We start from the raw sequence: 12,901 nt of genomic DNA on the forward strand, positions 1-12,901 counted from the left end.
CATAGATTCTGTGACTGGTTGCAGGGAGCCTGGCTGTTGTGGGGTGGGTCCCTCAGTGATCACCCCAACCTTGAAGGGTGGCCTTGCATTTGAGTACCGGCACCTTTTTTGGTAGAAAAAACACACTGGCCCTTTTACTAAGACTGAATTACTCTTATAAATAATCCTGGTGAGTGAGTGCTGGTAGGAGGGCTAGTAGGGCTGTTCCCTTAGGAGTCCTCCACCTACATTTCTGCCAGCGAGAAGTGCTGTTTCACTAACACATTTTCAATAGTGAGGGACAGGCAATTTCTGCAGGACTCCAGGGAATCTACCTGCCTGCCTTCCTGTAGACACACACACACACACACACACACACACACACGGCTTTTACTAGTAGGGATTACTTTAATGTGTTCTTAGTGGGGCTTGTAAAGAGGCACCTATTCAGTTTGTAACTGGCATGAAATTCAGCAGGGATATATTTTTTAATAAACAGATAAATTAAAAATAATAGGGATGGGCAGCCAGGAAATTTTTGTTTTCTTAATCTTTTCTGTTTTAAACACTATTTGCATACCGTGAACTCTTTTCCTTAAAGAGTACATGCACATATATGTATATATAAACTGTTACACATGCATGAACTATCGCACATGTGTGTGCATACATACACTATTGGGAAAGAGTTCATACTATGTTCACATAGCATACAATCTTTAAGAAAAATGTGCACTATTCCCCTAATTCTGTAAAAGTCATCAAAATGTGCACGTGCAAATTTGGGCATGTGCCCAATTTAAGCTAAATTACCACCAATAATTGGCTTTTTAACAAGCAATTCATGGCAGTAATTACATTTAATTGAATTTTACATGCATAAATTTAGGCACAGAATCCGTGCTTAAAATTTACACACGATTCGAAAAAGAGGGTGCGGAAATGGGAAGGTCATGGGCAGAACAAGGTCATTCCTAATAGTAACGCTTGTTGTTGTAAAATAATGGGGATACTCACCTAGAACGATTCTCTATATCACGCCTAAAAAAACAGTGCCGAAATGAAATTTTCCTAAGCATATTCTATAGAGAATGCCTTAATTTAGGCGTACTTTATAGAATAAGTCAAAATTTCCATGTGGTATACAGAACACGTTGAGCGCTGCTCCGTACAACTAAATTTAGCTGTGGGCAATTACGCCAAGCAAAACTTTGTATAAATCCTGATGCCTAAATTAAGCACAGACCAAGTGTATTCTATAACAACACCCATGGCCACACCCACTTTTCAACTACGTGACTTAGTATTTAAGCGCAACACGTTACAGAATACGCTTAGACAATTCTACATGTAAATTCTAACTGATGCAAATTAATGCTGATAATTGGTCAACATCCAGTTAGCAATGCTGATTAGTTTGTTAACCAATTAGCTTATGCACAATGTTATGGAATATGCTTTGATTTGTATGCGGAAATCTCGGCACAATATATAGAATCCCGGGGCTAATGTAGGCACATACATGTGCACCACGTTTCAATTGGTGCAAATGGCTGAGCCTAAAGTTAAGCGCGATTCCCAGGTTAAGTGGTATTCTATAAGCCGCACCTAATTTTAAGCATGGTTTATAGAATAGCTCTTTTTCGGCACCATATATAGAATCTAGCCCTATCTATATATATAAAACTCACCCTCAACGTTCTATTGTCTGATGATGTCACTGAAGCCAAGGTTCGTAAGTTCGAAGCTCTGAAGCCAACAAAATCACAGTCTCGGGGCCCCGCCCTCTCGTCAAACGTTATGACGTTGAGGGCGGAGGCGGAGCAATTCACTCACATCGACGACAGCCAGGGCGCCGCAATGGGCCACCCACTGACGACGAAGGTGCGTTGGTTGGGGGGGCCACAGTCACACATCGATGGCGGCCACGGCGGCGCAATGCCCTCACTAACAACCAAGGTGCGTTTGGTGGGGGGGCCACAGGAAAGCCTTGCTAGCGCCCGTTTCATTGGCTCCAGAAACGGGCCTTTTCTTACTAGTCTGTAAATAGTGCACACTCTTACCAGTGAAAGGCATTTGTTTCAAATGACAGCCCATCCCTGAAAAATAATTCCCTTATTTAAAAAATAGTTCTTCACAACTTGAACATACTTTTGACTGTCAAAGTCACAAGGATGCTTCCAAATGTGGAGATGTTAAATTCTATGATTTTCAGCATTTTGTGTTCAGGATGTATATTGGGATTTTGAGGAACTAAAGTGGAGTTTGGCTGCTTCGTTATGTGTAGGATATCATAAGAAGTCAACCACTCTAGAAACTCAGTTCACCTGTGACTTTGAAGAGGATGACTGTGGCTGGAGAGACGTGAGCACCTCTGCCTACCAATGGGTTCGGGACCAGGATGGTATTTCCACATTGGGAACTGGTCCCTTCACCGATCACACTTTAAAGACCAACAAAGGTAAGCCTTTTATGATTTCACTATAGAATATTTTAAATTATATATTCGAACAATGTCTATTCAGAGGCCCAAATGCAAAAAACCAAGGGTTGACGGTAAAAATGATGTATACCTGTTGGATATTTCACTGTTGAACAGAAGAAAAATATATGTAACCATATCTAGGAAAAGGTGACTAAAGTCACCAGAAACAAAAAACGAGTTAGAAAAAACAATTTATAATACAAGAGTGCAAGGGTCCTGTTTACTAAGCCACACTGTAGGCGTGTAAACTTTTTAGCATGCGCTAACGCTAGCAACACCCATAGGAATATAATGGGCGTCTCTATCGTTAGTTTGCACTAATTTTTAGTGAGCGCTAAAAAGTTTGTGTGCCTACAGCGCGGTTTAGTAAACAGGGCCCCAAACCTCATCCTTTTATATGAAAAAAAGAAAGGTTACAGCAGTTCAAACATGTAACTTGTGCAGACTGCTTATGGACCCATGTTATGAAAATTCAGCCATCCTCAACATTTTGGATCCACTACTTTAGTCACCTTTTCCAAGAGATGATCACATATATGCTACTAAATGACCTGTCAATTAATGCCAAAATACATGGTCTGTGAATGTGATTTTGTACTAGTGCCAGTGTTTGGGAACATCTGATACCTATTTTTCAGCAGCTGTACTAGTTGCCAATGGGTTGGCATGTGAAATTTAAGATATTTGAAGGCCTCTTTTACCAAACTGTGCTAGCGATTCCCACGTGGCAAAGCCGACAAAGCCCACTGAAAGTGAATGGGCTTTGTCGACATTGCCGCACAGGGAATCACAAGTGTGGTTTGGTAAAAGAGGCCCTTAGTTTTTAAGGCGCCCTTTTACTAAGCTGCGGTAGGACTACTGCAGAGGTAGTGTGCCAAACTAGTTATGAAGTTGGCGCATGCAGTTTCCCATGGTAGAAAATAATTTTCTATTTTCTACCATGGGGAGACATTCCCAGCAGTAATCAGCATCACAGCCACATTGCCACGTGCTGCTTGATTACCGCACGAGTAGTGCATGAGCCCCTACCACCTACTAAACAGGTGGCGGTAAGGGCTCAGGCAGTAAATAACTATGTGCTAATTTTAATATTAGTGCACGGACCCATTTTTAAAAAGGTATTTTTCTGTCACAATAAAGTGTGGCCCAGCATGCACCAATTTCATATGCCAAAACTAGCACAGGCCACTTTTATTGCAGCTTAGTAAAAGGGTCACTAAATGTTTGAGGGGGATTGTTCTGGGTTATTTGTCCATCTGGACTGTTTTCAAGCACTGGTTCTGTTTTACAGAATCAGTCGCTAATCTTATTGTGTTTTTTTACTAATTTATTTACATTTAGGCTCATTGCTTATTTTATCATAGTTTCACAGGGTTATTTTATATCATTGTTATTTAATATTTTATTTTGGATGTTAGGATATATCCATTTTAATTTGTTTTCTGTCTTTCCCTTTGTTGTAGATTGCTTACAAATCTTTTTGAAAACTTAGGGAGTAATAAATATTTTAAATAGATAAGTCTTCCAAACTCCTTGTATTCCATCTCAATTGACAGAAATATTTATATATATATACAGTGCAATCCGCTTAAGTGCAAGGGTCTGGGACCAAAGAAATGCATGCAGTTAACTGGAGCGTGCACTTAACCGTTGTGACCCAAAGAAGCTTGAAATCTGATAAACATATGTACAGTACTGTTTATTATTATACATACAGTATACAGTCTCCGTTATATGACGTTAGGCTTACTTGAAGTAATCAGTTATAGTCCTCTGTACACTATTGGGTCTGTGAGCTCCATAGACTATGTCTGCCAGATGGTAAAAGCTGTCATAGCACTGATATCCAGTGGCCTCCAGATAGGCCCGCACGGTGTTGAGACTCTCCAGCGCTCTTGCAAAAGTGACAGGAGGAGGTTGTTGAATTTCGTCACCATGTGCCTCGTTTGCTCATTTTATCATCTATTTCATCATCAGCCGTTGTTGCCTGCGTGTAGGCACATATCTCTACATCAGTGCTGTCGTCAGCTGTTTGTAGATCGTAATCAACAGCTACATAGCAATGAAACTCCTCTTCAGTAACACCGGCTGGGATGTCAATAACCTGTTCATCTGACGCGTTTGCAACAGCTGCATCTGTTTCGTCCCTCTCCACATCCTTAACAAAGCTTGTTCGCTTGTAGCAATTCACAATGGTTGCCTGTGTAACATGATTCCAGGCTTCTTTCTGTATATGTAGGGAATCTAACAGTGATAGATTACGAGCCAGTTCAACAGCACGTTTATCCTTGCCAGTCTGGTCATCCATAACGCTCATCAGACAACGTAGCACAAGAGCCCGATAATGTTGTTTGAAATTGGCTACTATGACCTGATCCATAGGTTGGATCAGAGAGGTAGAGTTTGGTGGCAGGAAGACCACCTTCACATTAGACAGCCTGATATCATCCCTGTGTGCAGCACAATTATCACAAAGCAACAAAATCTGACACTTTTGTGACCGCATTCTAGTGTCTAACTTCTTTAACCACTGCTTCCAAATTTCCCCAGTCATCCATAAATTTGCGTTAGCCTCATATGACACAGGAAGTCGCTTAACTTTCTTGAATCAACGGGGCTGTTTCCAATGATGAGGGGTTCCAACTTCTCACTCCCATCCATATTGCAGCAAAGGAGGATCGTCAGTCGGTCCTTCGATGTTTTACCTCCAGCAATTTCGGCATGTTTGAATGCAAGTGTTCCATCAGGAATCGCTCGCCAGAAGAGACCTTCTTCATCAGCACTGAAAATGTCATGAGGTGCAAACTCGTTCAAGATGGTAGGAAGAACTGAAACAACCCAATTTTCAGCACCAAAGTCATCAGTGTCTTGTTTATCACCATGCTGTTTCTTGAATTTTATGTTGTTCCTCTCCTTCCATCTTTCCAACCATCCAACAGTGGCTTTGAATTCAGTTAGTCCAAGACTTTCAGCTAGCTGGTTAGCCATAATCAGTGGACCACTGACAGGAAACTGTCTGCTCCTGACTCGAGAAAACCACCGAAGAAGAGCATCTTCTACCTCCTCAGCTTTTCCCACCCATTTTCGTTTCCGTTGTGGATTTGTATTGTTTTGCCAGTCTTCTAGAAGCTGGTCTTTCTGCTTCAAGACATGTGAAATTTGACTGGGATTGACACCATATTCTTTAGCAATAGATGCTTGACTTTGTTTGTTTTCTAATTTTTTAAGAACTTCTATTCATTCAGCCAGTGTTAAAGTCTTACAGTTCCGCTGTGACGACGACGACCCCAGGGTACACTCTAACAACATTCTTTTGCTTATTCTGCCTGTGACAGTTAAAGGGGCGGTAAATTTGAAATCTCGTTGGTTGTCATGCGCCAATTGGCTTCCATATTCCATGTACGCGCTTATGCAGAGTCTTTCCTGCAGAGGAGCGGTCTTAAACCATGCATATAAGCGAATCTTGCACTTATCAGTGGTGCACTAAACTGAAGTTTGTCCCCATAGAAATTGATGGTGCCAAAAATGGGACCGAAGTATGGCATGCAGTTAAACAGAGCATGCGCTTATCCAACGTGCACTTAAATGGAGTGCACAAGCCGCATTGAGCCTGCCATGAGTGGGAAAGCGCGGGGTACAAATGTAACAAAAATAAAATATATATATATATATATATATATATATATATATATATCACCTATGACCTAGGTGGTTTCCATAAAAACATACATAATAAAAGCACATTTAAACAGTAAATCAACTTTCGGAAATCTCTGAAGACCCACCTCTTTAATAGAACATACCATAACGATCCATCATTTGAACTATAGTACATTACCGCTTTATCTGTTATTCCTATAACATTCTCTCTATATATGATGATTTTATACACTATGTTTCCATGTTCTTATGTAATTTCCAATTGTATATGTTAGTCTGTCATGACGATACCATGGTGGAGCAATGTAAGCCACATTGAGCCTGCAAATGTGTGGAAAAATGTGGGATACAAATGCAATACATAAATAAATATATATATATTTTTAAACCTGGACAATACATACAAATCTGCCACTGATATCATTACATCACTATTCAACAACTAATTACAATCAAGTCCATAAGCAATAAAAAAAATGCTGTCACAAAAAGTTGTGTTTTCGAGTTTTTTAAACTGGGAGATGTTACCGCAGTGACGAAGCTGATCAGGTAATGTATTCCATAAAGGAACGCCGGCCGAACAAATGCATTCCTTTCCTTTGCTATTCTAATTAGATAAAAGTTGCACTCTATTGGGGGAGGAAGTGATGTCATCTGACTTGATGGCAGCCTAGTTCTTTTCCTCATGCTTACTCCGGAGTAGAGAGCTGCACGGGAACGGGGTTCGCGGGAATCCCGCAGAACCCGCGGGATTCCCGCAGAGACGGAAACAGTTCTGCGGAGTTCCCGTGGGGACGGAAGCAGTTCTGCAGGGTTTCCGCGGGGATGGAAGCAAGTCCTGCAGGGTTCCCGTGGGGATGGAAGCAGCTCTGCGGGGTTCCCGTGGAAGTGTAAGCTACACTGCATCAGCCTTTCATCTACCGAGTACCTTGAGTGCTGTCTCCTCCTCCTCCTCCTCCTTGCTTTAACAGCACAAATGTGGAAAGTCTTCCATTGAGGAGGTGGTAGAGACACAAATGATGATGGAATTCAAAAAGGCTTAGGATGAACACAGAGGATCTCTAATTAGAAAATGGAAGTTATAAAAATCTTAACCTTAAATGGCTGCATGTGTGTGGATGTGTTAAGTGACACTTAGATGGCGACTCTGGCTGTGATTAACTAGGGCCGATACCGGGCAGACTTGTATGGTCTGTGTCTAATATATGGCAGTCTGGTTTAGGATGGGCTAGAAAGGGCTTAGACAGCAACTTCAGTGGCTGGAACATAAGGACAGTGCTGGACAGATTTTTACGTTCTGCATCCCACAAATGAGAAGACGAATAGACTGGAGTGGGCTTCAGCGAGAACTCCAGCAGCTGGAACATAAGAATAGGGCCAGATACACTTCTATGGTCTATGTTCCAGAAACACGAAAGAAAGTATATAATATCACACTTGTTGATTTAATCATGAATTGATAATGAGTGTGACTATTGGGCAGACTGGATGGACCGTTCAGGTCTTTATTTGCTGTCACTTACTATGTTACAATTAATCCTCTTTGCTCCCGGGCTAATGCGCAGACCTCAGCTCTGACACAGGCAAGAGCATCGGATGTCACCTGACCTACTGGCGCGTGCATGTGGTGGCCTCTCAGCACACAGTGCCAGAAATCAGAGACAAATCTTACATGTGCACACCAGAGTGTTCTAAGTTTCAGCTTCTATTCCTTCCTTGCCTACAGTGTTGTGACTCAAATCCAGAGAGAGACTGAGGGAGCTGACAAGAATTTTCTTTTATGTCCATTAAATTCTTGCGGGGATGGGTGGGGACGGGTTGGGATGGATTAAATTTTTGCAGGGATGGGTGGGGATGGGTAAGATTCCAGTGGGGACGAGTGGGGATGGGTGAGATTCTAGCAGGGACGGGCGAGGATGGGTAAGATTTCTGTCCCCGTGCAACTCTCTACTCCGGAGTGAATCTCCCTTTATTAGCATTCATCAAAGGATTTTTTTTGCACAGGAGCAACAGACGTTTGGAGAGTGTTTGTGTCACCATGTGAAAATCCCAGCATTGTCTGGGAACGTAGAAGGTTAAGTCCATTACTAAGACCCTGATGAAATTGATGCGCTGCCATGCTGTGTTGGGCCCAGCATTGGAGTCCAATACTGACTCAGCGTTTTCTGTAGCTGATTATTTCAAGGAGATGAGACCGATGCTGGATGTCCGCGGCAATTGAAGTGCTATCTTGCAGAGATAAAGGAGAAAATTAAAGCTTCCTGAGTGGACATTGTTGGTCACATTGACCTCTCAGTGTGTATTTTTGGGAACTGGGAGGTCACGTGGCTGAGCTAGAAACTAATATTGAAGAGCACGTGGACTCTCTCAATACCTCGCAGAAGCGAGTCTCACAGTTGTTCAGGCATCATGAGGAGATGTTATATATCGATGATTTGGAGAACAGAGGACATCGGAAGAGTTTGTGTTTCTGGGGGACTCCTGAAAGTGGAGAGATGGAGGATGTAGTGGTTATTATAAAATCGCTTTGCATTCAGCTTTTGGGCTCTAATGGTGATGGAGCATCTCTTCAATTTGAAAGAGTCCATAGAACATTGGGCAGGCCATGGGACTCTGCCTCCCGGGATATTGTGGCATGTTTTATGCATTTTCAGGATAAAGAACTGGTTTTTGGCCAAAGCTGGATAGACCACAGCTGCAGTATAATGAGGCCAAGGTATCTGTGTATCAAGACTTCTCCTTGTATACTTTGCAACAACGGAAAGTGCTGAAGCCTGTTCTGGACATTTTGTCATCAGCCCATATTAAATATCGCTGGGTGTTCCCTTTTGCTCTAAACTTTACTGTGACTGGTAAACTACATCAGGTCTGTAAACTGGGTGAGGCTTCGAAGATTTTACATGAGGCAGGCTTCACTCCTACACTCCCCCTCCCCCCAAGTATGGTTGCGCCAGCAACCTGTGAGAAACTACAACACTGGCAGCAGGTGGAGAAAAATCAGAAGAAAAAGCCTCGTCTGGGCTCTACTGTGGAGCCTCCTTCAATGTTGGGTATTGATTTCATGGGACGTTGCAAACATTTGCAGAGACAGAGGGAGAGGGGGTTTAGGACCAGTTTATGCTATTGTTTTAGCTGTGCATTTCAATATTTGCATTTATTGCTCTCTGTTACTCTGGTGTGGGTTTATTTGTTTGGATGGGGGGAATTTTGATCTGCTTGATTAGGAATGTATGACTGTGGAGTGGATGTGGAGGGAGTCTGGTTGTATCTGGTTGAACGGAAGGAGAAAAAGGGTAGTGGTAAATGGAGATTGCTCTGAAGATGAGGATGTTATCAGTGGAGTACTGCAGGGATCGGTCCTAGGGCTGGCTCTTATTAACATCTTTGTGAGTGGTATTGCGGAATGGCTGTATGGTAAGGTTTGTCTCTTTGCGGATGATACCAAATAAAGGGAGATTCTACAACAGGGTGGACACCCCGGAGGGTGTGGAGGACATGAGGAAGGACATAGCGAAGCTTGAGGAATGGCCCAATATTTGGCAACTAAGCTTTAATGCTAAAAAATTCAGGTTCATGCATTTGGGTCACATGAATCTGAGGGAACGGTACAATATAGGGGGTGAAGTGCTTCTGTGTACAAAGGAAGAGCGGAACTTGGGGATGATTGTATCTGATGACCTTAAAGTGGCCAAACAGAAAAAGCAACAGTCAAAGCCAGAAGGATGCTTGGGTGCATTAGGAGATGGATGACCAGCAGGAAAAAAAGGTGATGATGCCCTTGTAAAAGTCTCTGGTGAGGCCCCATTTAGACTACTGTGTCAGAGTTTAAGAAAGCATGGAAAAGGAGGAATTAAGGGTTACAGAGGATGGGCTGACTGGATGGGCCATTTGGCCTTTATCTGCCGTTATATTTCTGTGTTTCTATTACTACTACTACTACTATTTAGCATTTCTATAGCGCTACAAGGTGTACGCAGCACTGCACAAACAAAGAAGAAAGACAGTCCCTGCTCAAGGAGCTTACAATCTAATAGACAAAAAATAAAGTAAGCAAATCAAATCAATTAATGTGTACAGGAAGGAGGAGAGGAGGGTAGGTGGAGGCGAGTGGTTACAAGTGGTTACGAGTCAAAAGCAATGTTAAAGAGGTGGGCTTTCAGTCTAGAATTAAGGTGGCAAAGGATGAGGCAAGACGTAGGGGCTCAGGAAGTTTATTCCAGGCGTAGGGTGCAGTGAGACAGAAGGCGCAAAGTCTGGAGTTGGCAGTAGTGGAGAAGGGAACAGATAAGAAGGATTTATCCATGGAGCGGAGTGCACGGGAAGGGGTGTAGGGAAGGACGAGTGTGGAGAGATACTGGGGAGCAGCAGAGTGAGTACATTTATAGGTTAGTAGAAGAAGTTTGAACAGGATGCGAAAACGGATAGGGAGCCAGTGAAGGGTCTTGAGGAGAGGGGTAGTATGAGTAAAGCGACCCTGGCGGAAGACGAGACGGGCAGCAGAGTTTTGAACCGACTGGAGAGGGGAGAGGCCAGCAAGAAGCAGATTGCAGTAGTCTAAACAAGAGGTGACAAGGGTGTGGATGAGGGATTTGGTAGAGTGCTCGGAAAGAAAGGGGCGGATTTTACGGATGTTGTAAAGAAAGAAACGACAGGTCTTGTCGATCTGCTGGATATGAGCAGAGAAGGAGAGAGAAGAGTCAAAGATGACCCCAAGGTTTCGAGCTGAGGAGACAGGGAGAATGAGAGAGCCATCAACAGAAATAGAAAACAGGGGGAGTGGGGAGGTGGGTTTGGGGGGAAAAATGAGAAGCTCGGTTTTGGTCATGTTTAATTTCAGATGGCGTTGAGACATCCAGACAGCAATGTCAGACAAGCACGCTGAAACTTTGGTTTGGATGCAAGGTGAGATATCAGGGGTAGAAAGGTAGATTTGGGAGTCATCAGCATAGAGATGGTAGGAAAAGCCATGGGATGAGATTAATGAACCAAGGGAAGAAGTGTAGATAGAAAAGAGGAGGGGACCAAGAACAGAACCCTGAGGTACGCCAACAGGCAGAGAGATAGAAGTAGAAGAGGATCAACCAGAGTGAACACTGAAAGTGCGGAGGGAGAGGTAGGAAGAGAACCAGGAAAGGACAGAGCCCTGGAATCCAAGTGAGGACAGGGTATCGAGGAGTATGCTGTGATCGACAGTGTCAAAAGCAGCGGAAAGATCAAGAAGAATGAGGATGGAATAGAGACCTCTGGATTTAGCCAGTAATAGGTCATTGGAGACTTTAGTAAGCGCAGTTTCGGTTGAGTGGAGAGGGCGAAAACCAGATTGTAGTGGGTCAAGAATAGCATGTGAGGAGAGAAAATCAAGGCAGTGGTGGTGAACAGCATGCTCAAGTAATTTGGAGAGAAAAGGGAGGAGGGAGATGGGTCGGTAATTAGAGGGACAAGTAGGGTCGAGTGAAGGCTTCTTAAGGAGAGGTGTGACCACAGCATGTTTAAAGACAGTAGGGACAGTTGCAGTGGAAAGTGAGAGGTTGAGAATGTGACAGATAAAAGGAATAAGAGCAGGAGAGATGGCATTAAGAAGGTGGGTGGGAATGGGATCAGAGGAAAAGGTGGTACATTTTGAGGAAGACAGGAGAAGTGTAGTTTCCTCTATAGTAACTTCAGGAAAGGAGGAAAAGGAATGTGGGGAAGGACAGAGAGGGGAACGGACTAATGGAGGGAGAGGTGACGAGGTAGAGAATTCAAGGTTTATCTTTTGAACCTTGTCATGAAAGAATTCAGCAAGGGTCTGAAGAGATAATGAACGGGGAGTTGGGTCTAGAGACATGTCCTCAGTTGCCCATCTCTGGGTTGGTTGGAGATGGCGGGGATGTTGGTGGATGTGTAGTTGGGTTGGATGAGGAACTGGATAGGTAGGATTGGGACTGGGAGGGGAGAAGATTGGGGTAAAGTTACCTGGTTGTTGGGGATGGTCTGTGCCGGGGCTGGTGGTTGGGCAGCGGGGATAGTGCTGGGCAGACTTATACGGTCTGTGCCAGAGCCGGTGGTGGGAGGCAGGGCTGGTGGCTGGGAGGCAGGGATAGTGCTGGGCAGACTTATACGGTCTGTGCCAGAGCTGGTGGTGGGAGGCGGGACTGGTAGTTGGGAGGCGAGGATAGTGCTGGGCAGACTTATACGGTCTGTGCCAGAGCTGGTGGTGGGAGGCGGGACTGGTAGTTGGGAGGCGAGGATAGTGCTGGGCAGACTTATACAGTCTGTGCCAGAGCTGGTGGTGGGAGGCAGGGTTGGTGGTTGGGAGGCGGGGATAGGGCTGGCCAGACTTATACGGTCTGTGCCCTGTAGAGGACAGTACAAATAAAAAAGTAGCACATATGAATTTATCTTCTTGGGCAGACTGGATGGACCGTGCAGGTCTTTTTCTGCCTTCATCTACTATGTTACTATGTTACTATGGGGGAATTCTGTTTGTTTTGGTGCCATTCTTCCCATTCTCTCTTTCTGTCTTTACTATGTGTTTTTGGCTTCTTGTTTTTCAGAGTTTAGATGACTGATTTAAAGCTTTATACTTATAATGTTAAGGGTTTAAATTCCCTTTATATGCGATATTCCCTTTTCTGAGAGTTGCTTCAGGTGCAACCAATGTTGTGGTAAAGGCAGTTAGCTTAGTGGAGTTTAAAAGAGGTTTGGACGGCTTCCTAAAGAAAAAGTCCATAGACCATTATTAAATGGACTTGGGGAAAATCCACTACTTCTGGGATAAGCAGTATAGAATGTTTT

At 43.6% G+C, this 12,901-nt stretch overlaps 1 protein-coding gene across 1 annotated transcript in view; it reads left to right on the top strand.

The window, feature by feature from the left end:
- MAMDC4 (MAM domain containing 4) overlaps positions 1 to 12,901 on the top strand; it is a 510,080-nt gene that overhangs the window by 23,543 nt on the left and 473,636 nt on the right. The window contains exon 3 of the mRNA XM_030206971.1: positions 2,267 to 2,440. Within this exon, the coding sequence (XP_030062831.1) occupies positions 2,267 to 2,440 (174 nt within the window). The remainder of the gene's footprint in view (positions 1 to 2,266; positions 2,441 to 12,901) is intronic.

This window comes from Microcaecilia unicolor, chromosome 6, assembly GCF_901765095.1.
Source record: "Microcaecilia unicolor chromosome 6, aMicUni1.1, whole genome shotgun sequence".
Taxonomy (NCBI): Eukaryota; Metazoa; Chordata; class Amphibia; order Gymnophiona; family Siphonopidae; genus Microcaecilia; species Microcaecilia unicolor.